The sequence below is a fragment of the Electrophorus electricus genome, chromosome 8 (genome assembly GCF_041902795.1).
Source record: "Electrophorus electricus isolate QZ-2024a chromosome 8, ASM4190279v1, whole genome shotgun sequence".
Classification (NCBI taxonomy): domain Eukaryota; kingdom Metazoa; phylum Chordata; class Actinopteri; order Gymnotiformes; family Gymnotidae; genus Electrophorus; species Electrophorus electricus.
This window is the reverse complement of record NC_137504.1, coordinates 8772363-8793773: the sequence shown is the minus strand read 5'-3', so window position 1 is coordinate 8793773 and position 21411 is coordinate 8772363. Positions and strand designations below refer to the sequence as shown.

At 37.0% G+C, this 21411-nt stretch overlaps 4 protein-coding genes across 4 annotated transcripts; all 4 read right to left on the bottom strand.

Moving 5' to 3' along the window:
- Positions 1–291: 291 nt before the first annotated feature.
- LOC113575043 (claudin-4-like) lies at positions 292–2515 on the bottom strand. The gene has a single exon (XM_027006340.3). The coding sequence runs from the start codon at positions 2281–2283 to the stop codon at positions 1342–1344; it is 942 nt and encodes a 313-aa protein (XP_026862141.2). The 5' UTR covers positions 2284–2515; the 3' UTR covers positions 292–1341.
- A 906-nt stretch (positions 2516–3421) lies between these two features.
- Positions 3422–5995, bottom strand: LOC113574108 (claudin-4-like). Its single transcript, XM_027004792.2, has 2 exons — positions 5252–5995; positions 3422–4302 (listed from the first exon to the last, which is right to left on the bottom strand). The coding sequence occupies exons 1-2, from the start codon at positions 5876–5878 to the stop codon at positions 4282–4284; spliced, it is 648 nt and encodes a 215-aa protein (XP_026860593.2). The 5' UTR covers positions 5879–5995; the 3' UTR covers positions 3422–4281.
- Positions 5996–11769: 5774 nt separating this feature from the next.
- On the bottom strand, positions 11770–13363 carry LOC113574206 (claudin-4-like). Its single transcript, XM_027004965.2, has one exon. The coding sequence runs from the start codon at positions 13331–13333 to the stop codon at positions 12695–12697; it is 639 nt and encodes a 212-aa protein (XP_026860766.2). The 5' UTR covers positions 13334–13363; the 3' UTR covers positions 11770–12694.
- Positions 13364–17558: 4195 nt separating this feature from the next.
- On the bottom strand, positions 17559–20290 carry LOC113574153 (claudin-4-like). The gene has a single exon (XM_081719276.1). The coding sequence runs from the start codon at positions 20131–20133 to the stop codon at positions 19495–19497; it is 639 nt and encodes a 212-aa protein (XP_081575402.1). The 5' UTR covers positions 20134–20290; the 3' UTR covers positions 17559–19494.
- Between the last annotated feature and the right edge of the window lie 1121 nt (positions 20291–21411).

The following is a 21411-nucleotide window of genomic DNA, read 5'->3' as shown; positions in this document are numbered from 1 at the left end:
TTTTTAGTAAGACATGTTTTTTTTGGTTTTTTTTGCTACATTTGCATAATCCTATATTTGGAGAAAGCTAAGGTAAGTTGTCACCTAACGTTCCCTATAGACAGTTGTTCAAAACAATAGGTTTCCTCCTTTTAAACTTCTAAATACCTGACAGTGAAATTGTCCAAACAGAGTTCCAAAGGTTGAAGCTGTACAGAAGACCAAAATTAAATCACTTCTTGAACCACTTCTATGTCCTTAGACATTGTTTCCTATTTTGTTTTCCTTCTTTTCTTTATCTACCAAATTATTTTTACCCAAGGTGTACCCATCTCAGTGTAATTCCAGCAGTTTTAGATATTGAATTAGGGTAAAAATGAATCAAAAAAGCATGGTCTAATATACTGACAGATACAAATAGATTTTCAGGTGCTGAAAGAAGATGAAATGTGTTTAAAAAGTACTTTATTTATACAATATTCAGACAACAAACATATCTTAATACATTGTTCATATGCAAATGTTGTAATTGCATGCCCAAAATCACACAGGAAACTTCCATGACTTACAGTGAAACTTACTCAATGTCCTCATGAAATGCAAACCACTCCTGTGAGATCACTTTCTGTTGAACCGGTTTTGCCTGTTGTGAAAGGGTAATGCAGGAGAGAAAGCAAAGAGGCTTGTCAGACCAATTGTGTTCATCGTAACTGGAAGCAGCCAGTAGGCACACTTGGAGCTTTTTTACTCACCAGAGTTGGAGTTATGTTCTATAAAAACAAGAGTTTTGATTCTGTTTATTAATTTATTCAAAACAATGCCCAAGTGGTCTCAAGATATAGCCTGATATATTCTGTTTGTCCATTAGGTGTGACTTGATTGTATCTGACAAATACATGCTAGATCACAGATTTCTAGTTAGATCATGGAACTTTGCCTTATTATATAATGTGTGTTAAATTGTGGGACAGTTAAATTTGCCAATTCCTCTCTCATAAACTGTCCCTCAAAGTTTTTTATATGTAATAAAAGGAAATAAATATAATCAATACAGTTAATTTTTATACATTGATACATTTGAGTATTTTAAGCCACATTTATAGATCATACTTTAATATTCAGATTAAGTGACCCTTAAAAACTGAATATAGACCATTGTAGATACATTTTTGCTCAATTTACACAAGTATTAATAACAACATGATATGTAATTCTCAAATATGTTAGTAAACCCTGTTGTATGATGAATTTACATCGCTTTATTAGAATTAATGTTCAAGGTCATTATTCCTTCGTCAGTATCCTTGGAATCAAATTAGATTCTACATGCACTTTAGTTGTCCTTGGAAGACCTTTTTAAAATTAGATATAAGTCTTTTCATTATTTGTTGAAACTGGCTCATATATCTCAGTTGCTGAGCTGTGATCAGAGCCTGTGTAAATCATCTGGGATTTTGTGGACAGCCCCCGACTGTGCTCATACTCTACCATGGACTTTTCTGAGGTAAGCTTAGATTTTGTAGTTGATGCGCTGATCCGCCTAGATGCTGCAGAGATAGGTCTGTCCCTTTGATGATTGGCTGATGCTCTATCACTCCTCTGAGAACTCACTGATAATGTTCCATTTTGTGCTGGTTCAGTGATCCACACTCGTTGTGAACATCCTACAGTAGTTCTGGCCTGGGATGAGTGTACAATCATGTATTTGACTGAGGGGCCCTCATATTCTGCCTTTAGGGGACAGGAAGTGGCACAGAGTACACCTCCACCCAGCAACAGCAGGATGGAAGCACCCCAACCAACATAGATAGCGCCGCCAATATCTCTATGCTGGGTAGCCGTCATCTGTGGGTCGTGGAACATCTGAACAACAGCACCAGTAGACCAAGAGACAGAAATAAAACATAACAGTCCAGCACTGATCAGTAGGACCCCACCAGCAGTGGCAACTCGATTTTTCATTCCCTCACCTCTATAGTCCAGGAAGCGACTGCATTTTCCTCCGATGAGGGCTAGGATGAGGCCCAGTGCACCTGTCAGAATGGATCCCACTGTGAAGACCTGAGCAGCCTTCAAATCAGAGCTGAGGGTCATCATGGAGTCGTAAGAGTTGCACTGAATATGACCTGTGCTTTGTCCCACACAAGCCATCCAAATGCCCTCCCATATAATGTTTGAGGTGACAATATTTGTGCCCATGATGGTGGCCACGCGCCACATCGGCATGCTGCAGCACAGCAGAACACCCACCCAACCCACCAGCGCAAGGGCACTGCCTACCATCTGCATGCGCTGTGAGGTCATTCTTTGTGGATCCTTATATACAAATTACAGCAGGTCTCCAATTAATTATTTGCACTGTGCTTTGGCTATCTGCTGGTCTGTGCTGCTGTTACCTAAAACTCTCTTCTTTCCTCATTCACACCTTGCAGTTCTCATTATCTCACTCTCCTCTTTGCTTGACTTCATAGTTTTACTTCTGTCTATGCTCTATTTTACATACTTAGTAGAGTATCCACCTGGACACTAAATGATCAAGAACTAAGCTAAACTAACCCAAACTAAAGAGAAAAGAAAGAGAGAGGAGGTGTTGCTGAACAGACCATACCTTCATTGGTTTAAACTTACACATTACTAGTCAAACTGCATTCTTTTTCTAGCTACTCACAATATGGGTGGACCATGTTTTTTGAGACATAGGTTGCATATCTTAGTAGGGGATGCGGTGGTGAAGGGGGTTGGGTTTGAGGGCTGTGTTTAAGTCTAAGTCTCAGCCTTGTGTTTAAGTATAGGTTTGTAAGCACAGTATGGCACAGTTACGTATAGGTTTGTAAGCACAAAGCATTTTCATTTATCCATCAGTTGTTCTGCTCCTGTTTTCAAAAGCAAAAACTGATCAAACCACATGAGTGATCTGGAAAATAAGTTTTCAGTCAGTTCTCCATGAGATGAATTTTTAAATATTCAAACCATGGCTACAAAAATTGCTGCCTAACTCACAGTATTCAAGATTTCTCATGCTATTTGTGTTTCTGTGCACCTGGAAGATGAAGTATGTGTTTGGATGAATATGGTTTTTATGTACAAAACTGGACCCATTGTTCAATCATAAGGTTTGATCAATCACCAGACCACATCAGAGATGGAATAGATATGTCTCTTGCCCTACACAAAGTTGTGTAGGGTTTAAATATAGAAAAACTGACTAGAATTTAAATGTAGAAGACACCTACAGGAACATCCTCTGTCATGCTACAATTCTACTATGTGAACTATGTGCTGTCACGATAAGTAGTTTCGAGTCACATTGCAGTAGCTGACCTAAATGTAACTACAAAGATAGATTGAAAAAAAATGTGACATACTGACATTAATGCATGATTTAGGTAATACTTACTTTTCCTGATTGATATCAAAACAAAGATGTTTTTGAAATGCAGCTTTCACTTTATTTCCAAAAGTGTTTTCTTCTGTTAGACAACCATAGTTTCCTCCCCAAAACACAAATCTTATACACATCTGCTCATAATGTAAAACATAATCAACAACCAATCAGATTGTATCAATTACAATTTTATTTACACTAGTCACACACTTACACACCAATTTGGGTAATATTTCTTTTATATTTACTCAGTTACATGTACTTAAGTAAAATGTTGAGATATTTGTACTTTCAGAATAATTTCAAATCATTTATTTAACAGTGCCCTCCAGAATTATTGGGAATCCCAGTAAAGATAAGCAGGAGATGCTATTAAAAAAGGGTTGTGGGGTTCATTAACTCAATCTTACACTGAAAACAACAGTGAAATGTAACCTTTCTGTGAGGTGAAATTGTTCAAAGAATAAAGAAAAACTCAAAAACATGCCACATTATTATTAACACAATTATTAACATCAATTATTACAGTTTTTCTGAAACAAAATCTAATGGACACCCACTTGCAAGCCACTTTATTCAGAACAACAAACTTGTTAAGTACACCTATGTGGTGAAAAAATGAGAGCACAACAAACACAGACAGCCTTATGCATTGAGTAGTAAAACGTTTATTGAGTTCTGTCCCCTGTATAACAGAGAAAGAGAACTGACCCGCAGTACAAGTCCCCCTCCCCTTATACACAGAGAAGAAAAGAAGGAAAAAAGAAAAAACAGCTCCTACAAGGTATCTGAACTTTATGTTTTGGTTAGCCTGAGCGCAGGTGGCATCTTCTATCTCTACGGTTAGGACAGTCTTCTTCTATCTCTATGGGTAGAACAGCATGTGAGCCGCTGATGTCCTTGGCTCTCACGCCTATCTACGGACTGTTATGCTGTGACTATAGAAACACAAAGCAAAGAAAAGCGAAGCGAAGTAAATTTCCACAACAACCTATCTTATATATTTATTATGTACATGTCATAGGGGTCATGCATATGTCACACATATGTCATATATAGACACAGTCTATATTTGATGGGTTGCTATCCAAAAACATAGAGCCAGAGGTACAGTTTAGAGATTGGTTGCTGCACAATTTGAATTAGCCTTTCTCTAGCTCACTACGTTTCCGATTGTGGGAACATTTTTGCTGATTATTTTTAGATGGCAGACCTGTGTAAAAATTCTGTGTCAAACATCTACATTGTTGTTCCTGACACAATTACAACTATTGCACTTTTTACCATGCCTCTACCTAGGAGAGAACTTGTGGTCTTAAATTGAGAAGACAAATAAGAAACAGATAACCGAGGTTAATAATCAGGTTATTGATGGTGATGTGTGTGTGTGTGTGTGTGTGTGTGTGTGTGTGTGTGTGTGTGTCTGTGTGTGTGTGTGTGTGCGCGCGTGCGTGTGTCAGTGGATGTGTTCATAGTTTATTTAAATGAAGTTATAATTCTGATTTCAGTTCATCTATGAGCCACAAAGAGTTTAAATTAATTAGATAAGAAAGTAATTCAGTGATTCCCCAAAATTTTCCATATACATGAGACTGAGCGCTTATACAAAATCTTAAAGTACATAAAGTATTAAAATATAATAGAAAATACTGTTATAAAACAGGTTCTATTCAAATGATTAAATTTGAGCCTTTTTTTGTATTGTAAGTTCTTCTTGATCAGCAAAAACATTCATTTCTTCAAAGAGAAAATGTCCATTGTCTTTTAGTACTTTGAGTTTACTCACCAATGACAGACTTAATATTAAATGACAATGGATGACTTACAACTGATAAATTGTCCATTGCCTAAAATAATAATCACTCAAGTGAATTAAAAAACTCATACGTAAGCTTTGCTGCTGTCCACAGATTTGGCTGGTGAATATGTTACATGATAGGGAGTGTCATCATTTGGTGGACAAGAGCTACAGAGTAGACCTCCACCCAGAAAGAGCAGGCCAGCAGATGCCCAGCCGATGTAGAGGGAAGCGCCCAATTCCCTCCTCTGGGCATCCACGAGGGCAGGGTTGTAAAAGTCCCTGATGATGGCATTTGTGGTCCAAGCCACCGGAATTAGGACAAGAAGTCCTGCAACAATGAAAACAACACCACTAGCAATGGCAATTTTAGCTGAAGAGCTCTCATTTGGAACAAAGCTGGTGCATTTCCCACCAACTATAGCTAGAATTATTCCAAAGAGTCCAGCAACAATGGCGATGACCACCAATGCGCGTGCTGCTTGTAGATCCTGAGGAAGGATAAGAACAGAGTCATAGACCTTACACTGCATCTGGCCTGTGCTTTCAATGACACAGTTCATCCAAAGGCCTTCCCAAATGACTTGAGAAGTCACAATGTTGGCTCCAATGAAAGCTGACATCTTCCAGGCTGGCAAACCACAGATAATAATGGTCCCAATAAATCCAATCAATGCCAGGATGATGCCCAGCATTTGACGTTCTTTAGACACCATTTTCTTGTTTGACTGAAAAGAGAGATTTAGGCTACAACCAAAGATATGTTTCGTGGGCAGTCTTCAAATGTCGCTCTCATTTAGTTGTTGACCATAGCTTATATGCTTTAGTGTCAAGGAAACATTAGGGTAGAGTCTTTGAGTAGCAAGTACCTGCTCACTGGATGAAACCTGTTTGTTACCTTTCCAGTTAGACTTGATTCTTGCAACTGCATACTGATCCTCATCCAAGAATGGGGAGCAGGGGGCTGATAAGGCTTCAAACATCCATACAACAAAAAACTCCACTTCCTGACTTTTAATCTCTACTTACACAAAAAATAATCACCAGACAACGATTTTTAATTTTTTTGTTCCTCAAACTAAAAAGGTAGCCCTTTTATGCTGAATTCAGTTCTGTTTTTAAGAAATGTTCTATCAAGCATAGTTTTAAGTGACCTGAATTAATTGCTATAGTAGTAATGGGGCTAAAGCTTTTCATCATTGCCAAAGAAAACAACCTGATAGATATAGTTGTTACAATATATTCACCCTGTATAAATCCAAACCATGAACTGTGAACAGACAGGTAGAACCCTATATAATACTATATAATAGAATACTATATAATAATAGTATATAATAGAATACTTATTTATTGTTTATTTATTTCTTCTCATAAGTATATATTTATTCATTTATTTCAGCATTTTATGCTACATTTATTTATTTGTGATATTTATATCACAAATTCATTTTTATTTATTTACTCTTTTATGTTCCTTATTTATTTATTTGTTTGCCAATTCCCACCACCAGGTTATTCTCCCCCATCATATTTCAGCTACCAACCTGGGAAGCTGAGGGTTGTCACATGCTTCCTTCAAAGCACATGAAGGCCAATCATTGCATCTTTTTGAGCTGTGGCTCATACAACGTCAGGGGGCAATGTAATATACAGAGGATAGAGCTATCAGCCCTCTTCTTATGCATGAGCTCTCAGACACCCATGATTAGTCAGTGTAGCTGTAACTGAGAGGGGAGAAAAGTATGTATTGGAGACATCCTCAGAGTTGCCAGACCTCTGTAAAAATAAACAAAGCCTTTTAGAACTTTTCAGATGTCAGTGTAACATTTGTAAAATGGTGTCTTAATCTGCATATGGCAGTATGGGTGCTTGTATGTGCTTGTCCTTTAATAGCTGAAATACTTGTTCCTGGGTCTCCTCCAGCACCCAATTCCCTGGGATACCGCTGGTGGTCTTAGGGCCATGGTACCCCAAACAATTCAGTGGGGCGGCCAATTTTACACATTTTTTAAATAAAACATCAGTAGTAGCCTGAAGGTGATGAACTATAAATGAAACACCATCAGGATTTCAAAATTATGGTCCTTATGAGAACTTTCCACCAACCTCTGAAATGTACCTGTGCTATTAGAAAGGCCCAGTGAAATTCTATTAAACTGAAATAACTCCATTTGAGCTTTAAATGCTGTCTTTTCCTAATTAACTTCTTCAAAGAAGCAAAAGATTCCTAAATGTGAGTAAGGGGGTAAGAACCTCTGCGGTTCATGTCATTAAGTTTAAAACTTAGTAAATGCAAAACTGAAGGGTACTAGCCCTCTTTTTAACAAGGACTTTAGGAGCTGCCCAAAGACTATGGCTCTCATTGATAATCCCACTGTCTAACAGTCAATGCTTCCCTAATGGCTTTAAATTCATTGGCCACAAACATCTGAAATTGCTTGTTTGTTTGTTTTTTTGTTTTTTTTAATGTAGTTTTTAATGTAGTTCAAGACTGAAGTGCTAAGAGTTCAAAATGCTGAATTAGTTGAAGCTGTAGCTCACAAAAGTATCTTTTTCATACCTACTACCATTAAAGATGTAGTCAAATCTATCATTTGGTGTGGTAATTTGTTTGATTGCTGCTACTCTTCACTTTCCTATAATAAATGCCATATTCACTTTTTTGAACATTAGTGATCCTAAGGTAAAACACAGTGCCATATGCCCTTGACACTTGCATCACAAAGTGGTGTCATTGAGAAGATTTCTCCAAAGCCCACTGGTTTGATGCATTAACTGATTCTAAAGTGCTGTTTATTGTTTATTGTTTTTTTCATTAGCCACCGTTGCCACTGCTGAAAGTAATCATATGAAATCTTTTCATCCTATCTGAAGTTCATCTTACATAACTCCTGCAGGATGTGCTTTGCAGTAAAGACACATGATGCTATGAATCCAAGTAGATCATACACATCATTGATAATGGACAAAATGCCTCTACTTGTGCAAGTTCAGTTGTTCAATTAAACTTTGAATTATGAACTAGTTCACATAAATGCTTCATAAACATTCCAAAATATTTTTTGCTATTGACCATTCTATAGCTTCTAAAGCCAATATCTCCTGTTTAGCTTCTCCCTACAAATGACTAATTAACATACACACCTTTTAACCATTCTCAGAATGACTGCATGTCAAACATTGATTCTTGCATACTCAACCACCCCTGAAACACCATGCTCTTCTCAATTTACTCCCCATTAAACTTTGGAGTCCATGAAGGCCCCATCATAAATGGGAATATTCTAATATATGTACCACCCATCTGTTATATATAAAATTGTTAACTGCATTTTGAGAATTACCCCCCTCTAGGGATGACTCAATGTCTTGCTCCTGTGGTCTTTTCCTGGTTTCTCAGCATTGTTGTTTAATGATTAAGCCAAGTTGTTACATGGGTATGACCTTGCTGAGCACAGGAGTGAGAGGCAAGAGATATAGTCAATAGCAGGATTTTATTAAAGAAAACAAAACAATACTTAAATAAGTGTATGAGTAATTCAATAGATGTGGAATTGAACAATGCTCGATAGACTTGCATGTGAGTCAGGACCGGCTTTGCAGATAAACTGTGAAGTGCTACAGAAGAGCACCTGTGGGGGTTCAATAGGAGAAAGAATGATGGGGAGCAATAAACAGGTGATTGTGAACAAGGAAGTAGTTGTGAATTGTGATTGGTGTGAATGGTTTCTTGAGTGGGTGCTGACTGGGGTGTGAAAATGAGTAAATGTCCCCACAAACTCTATTTATACTTCTTGCAGACACTTACTGAGCAGAAAACCTTGGGGATTAAACCAGGAAAACACACAAAATACAGACCACTTAACTATTCAATATCTGAGTGACACTGTACACTGTAAACACTACAACCAGTTCTATACTAAACATTCTTTTATACATTACCACCAGTACATATATTTTGTACAATCTGGGACACCCAAACAAACACATCAAGGCCAGAAGCCACCAGCCAGTTGCCAGAAGCCACCAGTAAGTAAGTTTTGTATATGCTGAGTAGTTTTTTTTTTAAAGCTTGGCTTGTTTAAACAATAATAAACTTTATAGCATACCATATTTCTTTGTTGATTATAGCAAGCTGTTAGCAATCAGTCAAAAGCCTCAATGACCCCGGGCATATTTTAAGATTTAGTTTTCTTTAATGTTTATTTATTTATTTTCTGTTTTTATGTATTTTAATTTGATTATTCTTTTTTTTTTTTTACTTTAGAATTTCTAGAACTACTTGTGTGATTCTCGGATGCTAGTATGTTAGATATAGCCTAGACAGTTAACCATATGAGTATGAAAGTGAACTAGTACTGTAGATAGTTGGTTACTGTAGACAGGAAAGAGATTCTAACAGTTTATGGGGTTTTTTGGCAGACGTGCATTATTTCTTCATGTTGTGTTGGTACAAGGTGCTGTTTATTGGAACCAATGTAAGGGTTTTAACTTTAGATTCATAAAACCTCCTATCTGAAGTTTGTAGTTTCAAGATGATTGTCTGAAAGAATTTCCCTGGTTTTTCTTCTATAAATACCATCATGTGATGTGTAAGCTTTTAATAAGCTTCCAGTGAGTATCTCCATAATGCCTGGGTAATAGTGAGGTATGTAACAAAGTTAAAAACCTGGCAGCAGAACAGTCTTTTCTGTCTTTTTATGAATGGTATTGAATTGGTAAAGTTATTTTATTCCATAACATATGCCATCTGCCATTTGTTTAGTTGAGAAAGTATTGCGTCTTCTGTTCAGTAGGTTGTTTTCACCCATTAACTGAAAGATAGTTGTTGTGCTTTAACAGGCTAAGAGACCATAGTTCAAAAAAGAGGCTTCAGTTTAAATAAACATCATTCTGCCAATGGCCAAAACATTATGTTGTATTAAGTATAATTGAGCAATGGAATTTCCCAAAGCGTGCTGGACTCTAGCCCTTCAGGAATGGATTTCAAAAACAAGTCCAGCCCTTCAGTTTTTTATTTTGAAAACAACAAACCTGGGCACTAAAACAAGTTGTTCACATGTCATATGTAATATAATTATGCTTATTGATACTATTTCCTTTGGATTGCATTTTGAAATGTTAAAATTCTGAATCTGATAAAGCTTTACCTTTGAATGCAATTCCCATAAACCAGCAAGGCCTACAACAAAGATGAGATTACTCCTCCATCAGGGATGTGCACAAACATTTGGAGGGGCATTTGCTCTAATCTGAAAAAAGGCCCTCCAGTCCTCCCACCCCATTAAATATGGTCATTTAATCACAAAGAAATTTGGGAATTGTTTTAAGGTTAATTACATAAAAAACTGTATTGTTAGTATAACAGTAACTTATACTAACAGCTAAAACATTATTGAAAATATAGCCCAGTTTCTTGTAAATTAGTATGATTGTGCATCTTGATCTTAACACTGCTGTAAAAGACATGTACCTATATAGCTAGCAGCTCATGTCCAAAGCTAGAAAACTAGAAAGAAACACCCACATTACACTGAGATTAGCTGTTAGCTTCTTTCCTATAGCTGTCTATATGATAGACAGATAGCAAGCTAAGATAAGTTCAATGATAGCATAATGTAAGGAAATATTGCACAAGCTGATGGAAATGTGACAACAGGGCATTGATTTGTATCACTTTTTTTAACAGCTCTGGCCTGCCCCTCACTGTGTCCCATGGGGCAATCCTATCAAAGAGTGATAATGATAATTTACTTTGGTCTAACTTTAGCAATTATGGGCTATTCATATTTATACAGCCACAACAAGAAAAATAAAACAAATCTTTTTTCCTCAGGTCAACCAAAGCGGACAAATTGGCTCTTGCTGGAGCAGCTTTAGTTCAGCCTTGTACAAGTTTGTGCTTCTTCAGTTACTAAACTCACATCTTGAAGAGTGTTATTTGGTTCCAATTATTAGCAGCATCTGGATTATGTGAAGATCAATATGCCTCCACCTGTAACTGGAAGCCAGTTACACATCCTATATGAAGGGCCCCTTCTCCCCTTTTGTCACATTTGTTGCTAGTGGACTGTGGAAGCACAGCTCACAGCCATCAGGCACAGTACACCTGCAAAGATATAGACTACCCCAGCTGTTTTTCCATTGCAGAGGTTTGGATAGTGGTCCTCTTGGTCAAAGTATCATCTGTGTATCTGTCTGACCTTAATTATTAAACCAATGCTGACTACATCACTGATGAGGGTTAGAGTGGCCTAGAAATCTCGAGGAATAACCAGAATGAAGTCACATGCATATTCACAGTGGAGTTCAGGGTTTATCCATAAGAACACCCATGTTAAAATGCTGGCTTCCACAAAGGCTTATTCAACCAGATTATGCTATTTTTTAATAGGCTAATATTACTGCTATGTATCATTATGGTTTTATTAAACTAACAATACTTTTACATTGTTTTAGGCTACTGCATACATTTCTGCCAATATGATTTTCTGCAATAGCAAATCATTTCTGTCTCAAGAAAACAAAAACGTGAGGGAGTGAGACAAAATTATGGATAAGGAGATTCTTTATTCTCCATAATTAAATAAAGATAAACAAAGAGCACAGAACTGAGATGGCTGAAAGCACAAAAAAAAGCAAACACGGAGGTAATAATGACAACAAGCACGTAGATGTAAAGATGAATCTGAATGCTTAAACAGTACATAAAAATGGACCACTGACACAAATTTGTAAAAAATTATTGATACATGCCTTATTTCTTAACAATTTATGTAAATGCGGTTAGATGCACTTCAGTTTGAAAGCAAAACTTAGTTAAATGATTAAAACAGTAGTTCAGTGATTGCCAAAGACACATACATGAAGCTAAGTGCTTAAACAGTAAAAGTAGAACATGAACACAGTTTAGAAAAACATATTGCTAGAGGTAAACAATATTTCTGTATAGCTTAAAAGAATTTTTTTCCATATTGACAGACTATTCTTTCTTGCTTAGTAAAAAACACATATAGTTAACGATGAAGATATAATTCAATTGACAAAAATTTTATATCACCTAGGCAATATAAGGCACTTAGTGTGACTGAAGTTTAAGGGAATATCCCTCACATATGTAAACTTTACTGATGTCCATAAGTTTAACCTGGGATCATTTTGTGATAAGGAGTCTTGCCCTTTGTTGGATGTGAGTTACCAAGAAAAGGAAGAGCAAGTCAGCAGATGTGTAGGTGATAGTGACAAGTGCCCAGTTCCCTCCTCAGGGCATTGATGAGGTCAGTGCTTTAAAAGTTAGCGATGGTGGTATTTCTAGTTTGGCACACTAGTTCATTTCTAGTCCAGATGGTCACATTTCTAGTCCAGGAATAGAGTACAAATCCATGCCACTGGTGATAGCAGTCAGCCTTAGAGTCCTCACAGACTTAAAAATAATAGGCACTGATCAGTTTAAAATTATTAAATTGTCCATTACCTGAGATATATTAATGTCTCAACCAGAATGACCAAACCTTAACTGAATTTTTGTCTTACACGTAAACTTTGCTGCTGTCAACAGATTTGGCCTGTGAATATGTTACACGATAGGGAGAATCATCCTTTGGTGGACATGAGCTACAGAGGAGACTTCCACCCAGAAAGAGCAGGCCAGCACATGCCCAGCCAATGTAGAGGGAAGAGCCCAGTTCCCTCCTCTGGGCATCCACGAGGGCAGGGTTGTAAAAGTCCCTGATGATACTAGTTGTAATCCAGCAAACTGGAATAAGGACAAGAAGTCCTGAAATGATAAACATGATTCCACCAGCAATGGCAATTTTAGCCTTAGATTCCTCATTTGGAACAAAGTGGGTGCACTTCCCACCTACAAAAGATAGCATAATTCCAGAGATTCCAGCAATAATGGCGATGATCACCATGGCACGAGCTGCCTGTAGATCCTGATCAAGAGCAAGGGGAGAGTCATAGGGCAAACACTGCATCTCCCCTGTGCTGTCCACTACACAGTTCATCCATAAGCCTTCCCAATAAATTTGGAAAGTCACAAGGTTGGCCCCAATGAAAGCTGACACTCTCCAGGCTGGCAAACTACACATAAGAATTGTCCCCACAAACCCAGCCAATGCCAAAATGAGGCCCAGCATTTGACGCCCGTTAGACACCATTTTCATGTTTCCGTTGAAGGATGAATTCAGTCTTGAATGAACCACTGTCCCAGATGTTTCACTGTCCCTCTGTGAATGGCTGCAATGTCTCATTCATTATTGACCCTTGCTTATATGCTTTAGTGTCAAAAAAGGGGGAGGAGCCTAGCACATAATATCTTTAATGTGACTATTAGTGTGATCTCACTGGAATAATATGTCTAGTTCCTGAATGGCCTGACATCCTACACGTTTTAGAATATTTAAACAATTCTGGTCAAATTAAAACAACCATTGGGTTGGTTCTTCCTTACTAAGCCTCATCAGCCTAACCAGAATTTAAATTCTCTCTCTCTCTCTCTCTCTCTCTCTCTCTCTATATATATATATATATATATATATATATATATATATATATATATATATATATATGGAAAACTGGACTGTGGACATTTTCAGGGTCTCTAGATGATTGTGACAAAACCAAATCAATAACTATTTAAAATTCTTTTTAAAAATTAATTCTGTTTTAGACCATATTGAAAGATGTAATATATACACTATGGTTGGCTGTAGCTGCTGAGACTGAACTGTTAATAGGACTGTTTGTGTTGCTAAAATGAAAATGTATAGACATGTATGAAGCAACACATGGTTGCTTGATTTTGTGGAGTTATTGGGGAGCAAGATATTTAAAATTTATTCATGTAATTACTGAATTTCATGATTTGGGAGTTGGAATGGCAAAGGGTTAATGTTTACTTATGTGGTGTCATGTGGAAGGGAGGGAGTGAGATGCATGTTTGGAGTGTTTTTATTCTCCATTAGCATTCTCCATTAAAACCTAGATCACAGCACCAAGCTGGCCAAAATCAAATGGAAATAAACAGCGTTGGCAGTAGAACATGGGGCATTTTGATGCAGCAGTAATACTTGAGACATCTTCTCGAATTCAATAGCAAGGAACAATGTGCAGAACTGGATGAGCATTCCTGTAGGCTTAAATAAAGGTAGAAATAAAAGGCATACAAGGGACAGGTACAGGCACACAATAATCAAGTGATATGGAATAGGGAAGGTGTGGTGTGTGTGTGTATGTGTGTGTGTGTGTGTATGTGGCAGTGGGCAAGTCCACTGGGCTGAGACATATGGACTCTATAGAGATTAGAGGATTTGTAACTCATGATAAATAATAAAATAAAATGAAAAAAAAAATTGGACAGCCAAGGTGGAAAAATTGTATTTGTACTCACCTCATATAATGTGGTCAACTTTAAATTCTAAGGCAACTTACCACATCTTATTTTGAGTAAACTCGAGTGCACCTATGCTCACAAAACTCAAACTTCTTAGATTAGGCAAAGGTTTTCCTTACTGCAAGTTTGAATTAATCACATTGTTGTATCTTTAAAAAAAAGCACTTTAAATGTTTAACAATTCAATGATTAACAATTTAAACTCTTTGAGGAAAAGAGTTCTAACACAGAAAATGCTCTTTTTCTAAGTGCATGTATTCTGAATTTTTGACCAGTTTTTAGGAAAAGTCGAATAATTAAAATTGTTGCATTGCTGAAGAGCTGGAAGAAGGGAAGATGAAATTAAAGTTTGTAAAAAAGACACCAAGAAATATTTAAATATACTGGGGATAGGCAAAATAAAAGAAACAAGAGCCAAAAAGGCCTGGGGACCTGGGTTCATGATACGAACCGATACATCTACAACACAGCATGAAGTCAGGAGGGGTGTCCAAAATATTTGTCATGCCAGCATAACCATAATCATCATGCACATAAGAGTTGAAATGAAATATACGTAAGACAGTAGGGCAATTACACTGTAAAACAATTCCTGTAAATTATCCACAGTAATTACCTGGCTGAACTTTCACCAGTACCATCCTGTTTATTTGCACATACTGCTTGGAGCCCTATTGCTATTGTTAGGTTTTTTTCTTTTCTTTCTTTTTATTATTTTTCTGGCCTAAAATGCAATGTGCAGTAAAGACTGTAAAAGCTAGAAACACCAAACTTGGCATCAAGGTGGTCACTATATGCAAATGAATCCTTCCGGATAAGTGCATATTTTGCATAAACAGTCATCGACATTACATTTGATTTTGATAATTCTTCACAGCCTGTTTAGGCCCAGGACTCTGAAGCGGCCTATTTATTTTGGCGAATGTATGTCCTTAGGAGAGAACGAGACATGAATGCAGAGTTTCTTTATTCTCCATAATTATTAACAAATGGATAAGAGATAAATAAATGGACGAAAAGAGTAGAGTCGAGCTGGCTGAAAGTACAAAAAGAAAAGCAAACACGCTAGCAATAACGACTCAACGTGTGTGGCTGCTGAAGGGAAAGCTATAACTTGCCGTCCTGAAGGAGAGTCCCTGTGGGCTTTATATAGGGAAGAAACAAAAAGGCAAACAAGTCCCAGGTGCTGGCAGTCAGTAATCAGGTGACTGGGAGTAGATAGGAGTGTGTGGTAGGTGGTATGTTCCTTGAGCGGGGTACTTGAAGCACCATGACAACACATACATGTGCAATTACACTTAAATCACGTTATCGTTTTATTCTTTGTCGAACAAGGGAAGATCTGACATCACATAACAATTGACATTTAAAATAGCACTTTTCAAGAAACCGAATACATTTACAATTATTTTTACGGATATACATTTCATATGATTCGGAAAATCTGATGCACACTTATTAATGCTCAAGTTAGTGAAACATGGCTTATTGTAACGTGGAAAGTTGAGGGCGAACACACATAAGTAGTACCATCGCCTCTGACATGCGAGTGAGCTGAATCAAAAGCAGGGGAAGCCATAAACTATAGAGCGGACAGTGCAAATGAACGATACGTTTAACACCACCAGCAGAACACAATATATAACAAAACAGGCTACCCAGGGTGAGGATGAACACTAAACCTGGGAACTAAAATACTAAGGAAAGACAAACGAGAAAACAACGAAGCATAAAACTAAGACAAACGAGGAAGAAGAAAAGGAAGGGGAGTACCCCGAACCAGGCTACATTTAGCTAGACTAAAGACAATAGAGACAAAACACGTAACAGAACTAAAAAGAAAACCAGACAAAACACTATTCGTATATAAAAACGGGAAAAGAAACCTAAAACAGAAACGAAGCAATGGGAGAACACCTGACGCGAAAAGAGAAGACTGGCGAAAATGAATAGGAAAAGTAACGTAAACGAGAGAACAGTGAGAAAGTACAACGGAGGAGGGAACAGAATAAACCTAGCGAACCTAAATTGGGAAGACAACATGGACAAATAGGGGGAAGTACTTCGGTAGGGAGAACAGAACTAGAACAAGAGAACACGAACAGGGAAGGCAGCTAACCTGGGGCACAGAGAGAGAAATTTAAAAACTAAATTACATTTAATTAAAAAAAAATGCAGGGGGGCGTAGATGGGCGAGATCGAAGCGGGTTGAGAAAATGACCACCAAACACAAGACCCAACACCAAGCTTTAAATAGGAACACTAATGAAGGACAAACGAGGAACAGCAAAAGGGCAAGAGACAGGGAACCATGGGAACAGACGATAGTGGGAAAACACGGAAGTGGTTAGGTAGCCAGGGAAACGGGGGACGGACTGGTCCGTGAGCATGACACTTATTTCTTAATATCTGTAAATGTGGTTAGAGTTCTAATTGCATTTTCTAATTGCAAAAATTATTCAAGTTATTTCGTTAAACGTTTAAAACACAATAGTTCAGTAATAACTAAGTGCTTAAGCAGTAAAGGAAGACCATAAACATAGATTAAAAAAAGAAACATATTACAAGAGTTACACAATATTTCTGTGTAACTTAAAAGCAAATTATTGATTTATTTTTATATTGGCAGGCTATTCTTTCCCGTTTAGTAAAAAACACAGAGTTAACTGTTTTAAATAGAATTTAAAAAAGCTTAAAATTTATTTTTCTTTCAAACAAAATGTCACTGTTTGTACTTAAACACTGTGAGTACTTTCAGATTATTAATATATTTCATATTAACAGATTTATAGTTGTCAGATGCTTTATATTACTTAGGCAATATAAAGCACTCAATGTGACTGAAGTTAAAGTGAATATACCTCCCCTACATTTAACCGATGTCCACAGATTTTACCTGTGATCATTTTGTGATAAGGAGTCTTGTCCTTTGTTCGACATGAACTACTGAGAAAAGTTCCACCCAGGAAGACCAGGTTAGTAGATGTCTAGGCGATAGTGACATGGGCAAACAAGCATTAGATAAGAATTGTTTCTGTAAACTCAGTGCCAAAATTAAACCCAGCATTTGTGTTTTAGACATCATTTTCGTGCTTGCTTTGCAAGGATGAATTCCCATAGAATCCAAAGCTACGTTTCCCACGCCCATTGTAAATTTCTGTGATGCCACAGTCATTTACTTATCCTTGTTTATTTGCTCTAGTGTTATGAGAAAAAAAAACAAGGAGGACTTTTTGTTTGAAATATGGTTTTACTCACAGTGTGAAGCCAGTATTATACTTTTCCAGTTGAACTAGATTCCTGCTCTTGCTGAGCACAGGACTTCTAAGAAAACATATTCAGAACATTCTTGATTGTCAGAGGACTTCTAAGAAAACATATTCAGAACATTCTTGATTGTCAGAGGACTTCTAAGAAAACATATTCAGAACATTCTTGATTGTCAGTGTCTCTAGATGGAACTAAAATGGGAGGGAGGAAAACATGATTTGAGACATCCAGCCTCTAACTTAAAATTTCTGATCTGAAAGTTTCCAGAAAGAGTAAAAAAGAAAGAGCAAACAATTAAAACAATATTAAAATTATATTTTTGTTTCATGTTCAAACACAAAATGCAGATGCATCTGTGCTAGGATAAACAGAGGCTAGAAATGCAAATTTTCAGAGTCAGAAGTTCAGTTATTGATAGCTAAATCATTATAACATCCTGCATTTCTTAATATTTTATTTTAATAAAATTATAGATTTAAGTTTCTTTATAAATCTTTATAAACAATGATTTACCTATAGCATAGGTATTCATTCTGGAATTCAAATAAAATGTGGTCAGATGTATGACTGATCTGTTGATATGTCATAATGCATGGAATATCACATGTATAATAGAATCGGTAATAATGTACAGACTTAATAAAATATTTGATTAAACATACAGATTTAAGCTTCTTTAAAAATCATTAGTATAGGTAATCAACTCTAGACCTCAAATCCAAAATCTGGTTACATGTATGATTGATCTGTTGACATGTCATAACGCAAGGAACATTGCATGTATTAATAGAATCAGAAATAAATTACAGATTAAATAAAATATTTAATAAAAACATATGAAATTCCAGAATTATCTAATAATTACCAGATAAGGAATTAGCTCTGCCCTAGAGTGCTTCCACATGAATGAACACATAAAAAAAAGTTCCACAAGCACCCAAGAAAACAGAAAACTTCTAAATTGCTAAAAAAAAAAAAACCTTTATAGATATAGTTTGGTTATAAATCATAAAGCATCCAGGTCAGTTAGTTTTGCAAAACAGCAATTCTCTAATTGCAAAGGTTTGGCATATACACAAGAGTGGTTATGCAGTATATAAATGTCAGTAACAGTAAAGGGGTATATATTTGTTATTTCCAGGATTATATAGTACAAACAGAAGTACAATATATACACATAGTGCAAACAACATATTTCTGAATAAAACAACTTAAAAGGAAATTATTAAACTCAAACCTATGCACCTTTATGATGTTTTAAATGAGACTGCTTTATTTTTTTTATTTCTGTCAACAAAACATGACCAATATTTCTATGAATATTTACTCACCACAGACAGACAAAGTTAATAGACACTGAATAGTTGACAAGTGACAGGTGCCCAGTTCCCTCCTCAGGGCATTGATGAGGTCAGTGCTGTAAAAGTTAGCGATGGTGGCATTTCTAGTTCGGCACACTAGTTCATTTCTAGTCCAGATGGTCACATTTCTAGTCCAGGAATAGAGTACAAATCCATGCCACTGGTGATAGCAGTCAGCCTTAGAGTCCTCACAGACTTAAAAATAATAGGCACTGATCAGTTTAAAATTATTAAATTGTCCATTACCTGAGATATATTAATGTCTCAACCAGAATGACCAAACCTTAACTGAATTTTTGTCTTACACGTAAACTTTGCTGCTGTCAACAGATTTGGCCTGTGAATATGTTACACGATAGGGAGAATCATCCTTTGGTGGACATGAGCTACAGAGGAGACTTCCACCCAGAAAGAGCAGGCCAGCACATGCCCAGCCAATGTAGAGGGAAGAGCCCAGTTCCCTCCTCTGGGCATCCACGAGGGCAGGGTTGTAAAAGTCCCTGATGATACTAGTTGTAATCCAGCAAACTGGAATAAGGACAAGAAGTCCTGAAATGATAAACATGATTCCACCAGCAATGGCAATTTTAGCCTTAGATTCCTCATTTGGAACAAAGTGGGTGCACTTCCCACCTACAAAAGCTAGCATAATTCCAGTGACTCCAGCAACAATGGCGATGACCACCATGGCACGAGCTGCCTGTAGATCCTGATCAAGAGCAAGGAGAGATTCATAGGGCATACACTGCATCTCCCCTGTGCTGTCCACTACACAGTTCATCCATAAGCCTTCCCAATAAATTTGGAAAGTCACAAGGTTGGCCCCAACGAAAGCTGACACTCTCCAGGCTGGCAAACCACAGATAAGAATTGTCCCCACAAACCCAATCAATGCCAAAATGAGGCCCAACATTTGATGCCCCTTAGACACCATTTTCATGTTTGTGTTGAAGGATGAATTCAGTCTTGAATGAACCACTGTACCTCTGTGAATGGCTGCAATGTCTCATTCATTATTGACCCTTGCTTATATGCTTTAGTGTCAAAAAAGGGGGAGGAGTCTTTATTTGACATATACCTTTGCTCACAGTGTGAACCAGCTGGACCTGATTCCACCTACTGCTGACTTATAAAATTAAAAACAAGTTTTCAAGGTAGTCTTGAGAAGGGTCATCAGACTCTCCAGATAACCATAAAAGTGTTGTGTGGGAAAAGGTTACATCCTTCAACCTCAACCAACACCTATTGCTGGAATCTTTCCACGAAAGACACTAGATTCAGGTGTGTCTACTCATCTTAAACATCTGAATGGCCTGACATCCTACACATTTTAGAATATTTAAAAAATTGTGGTCTAATTAAGTCAACCATTGGGTTGGTTCTTCCTCACTAAGCCTCTATTGATCTATTATCTATCTATTTGAAAGCAATTTCATTTTAGAATTCTATAGATTTGGAAAACTGGACTGTGGACATTTTCAGGGTTTCTAGGTGTTTCTGGCAAAACCAACTCAATAACTAATTAAAAAATGTTTTCTGTTTCAGATGATATTGAAAGATATGATATATACACTATAAGGTTGGCTGTAGCTGTATCACACAGCCTGAACAGACTAAATCCGTATCTGACTACATTACCCACAAACCTCCAGTTTGATCCCACTCCCCAGATTGTTAATTTCACCTGAGTTTTATTTTTCATAATGTTTCTTATCTATTTAATTTCCGTTTGTCCAGATTGTCTTTGTGAATGCTCATTTGCCTGACATAGGTTTCTGTGCTGTCACCATCGCTGTTGTTATTGTTGTTGTGTATTATATTCCCTGGTTACCATCTATACTGCTTGTTATCTGGATTCTCTCTATTGCCTATTCCCATTTTGGATTGTGTTATGACCTCGTCTAGGCTCCAGGCCGTAACAGGAAGTTTGTTTGCCTATCCTGTCTGCTGGATTTTGACTTTGCCTGTTTTTTGACTACACCTTTTGATTACCCGTGTTTATCATCAAACTCTGTTATACTGCATTCAACTCCATCTCTGTGCATCAAGTCTGACAAGCTGCTGAGACTGAATTGCTAATAGAAATTTTGTTTGTACAAGGGTGCTTGACTTTGTTGAGTTATTGGGGAGCAAGATGTTTTTAACATTTACTTATAAAATGACATAATTACATGTTTAGCAATTGTGTGATTGTCAGAGTCTGAAACTAAATTATCTT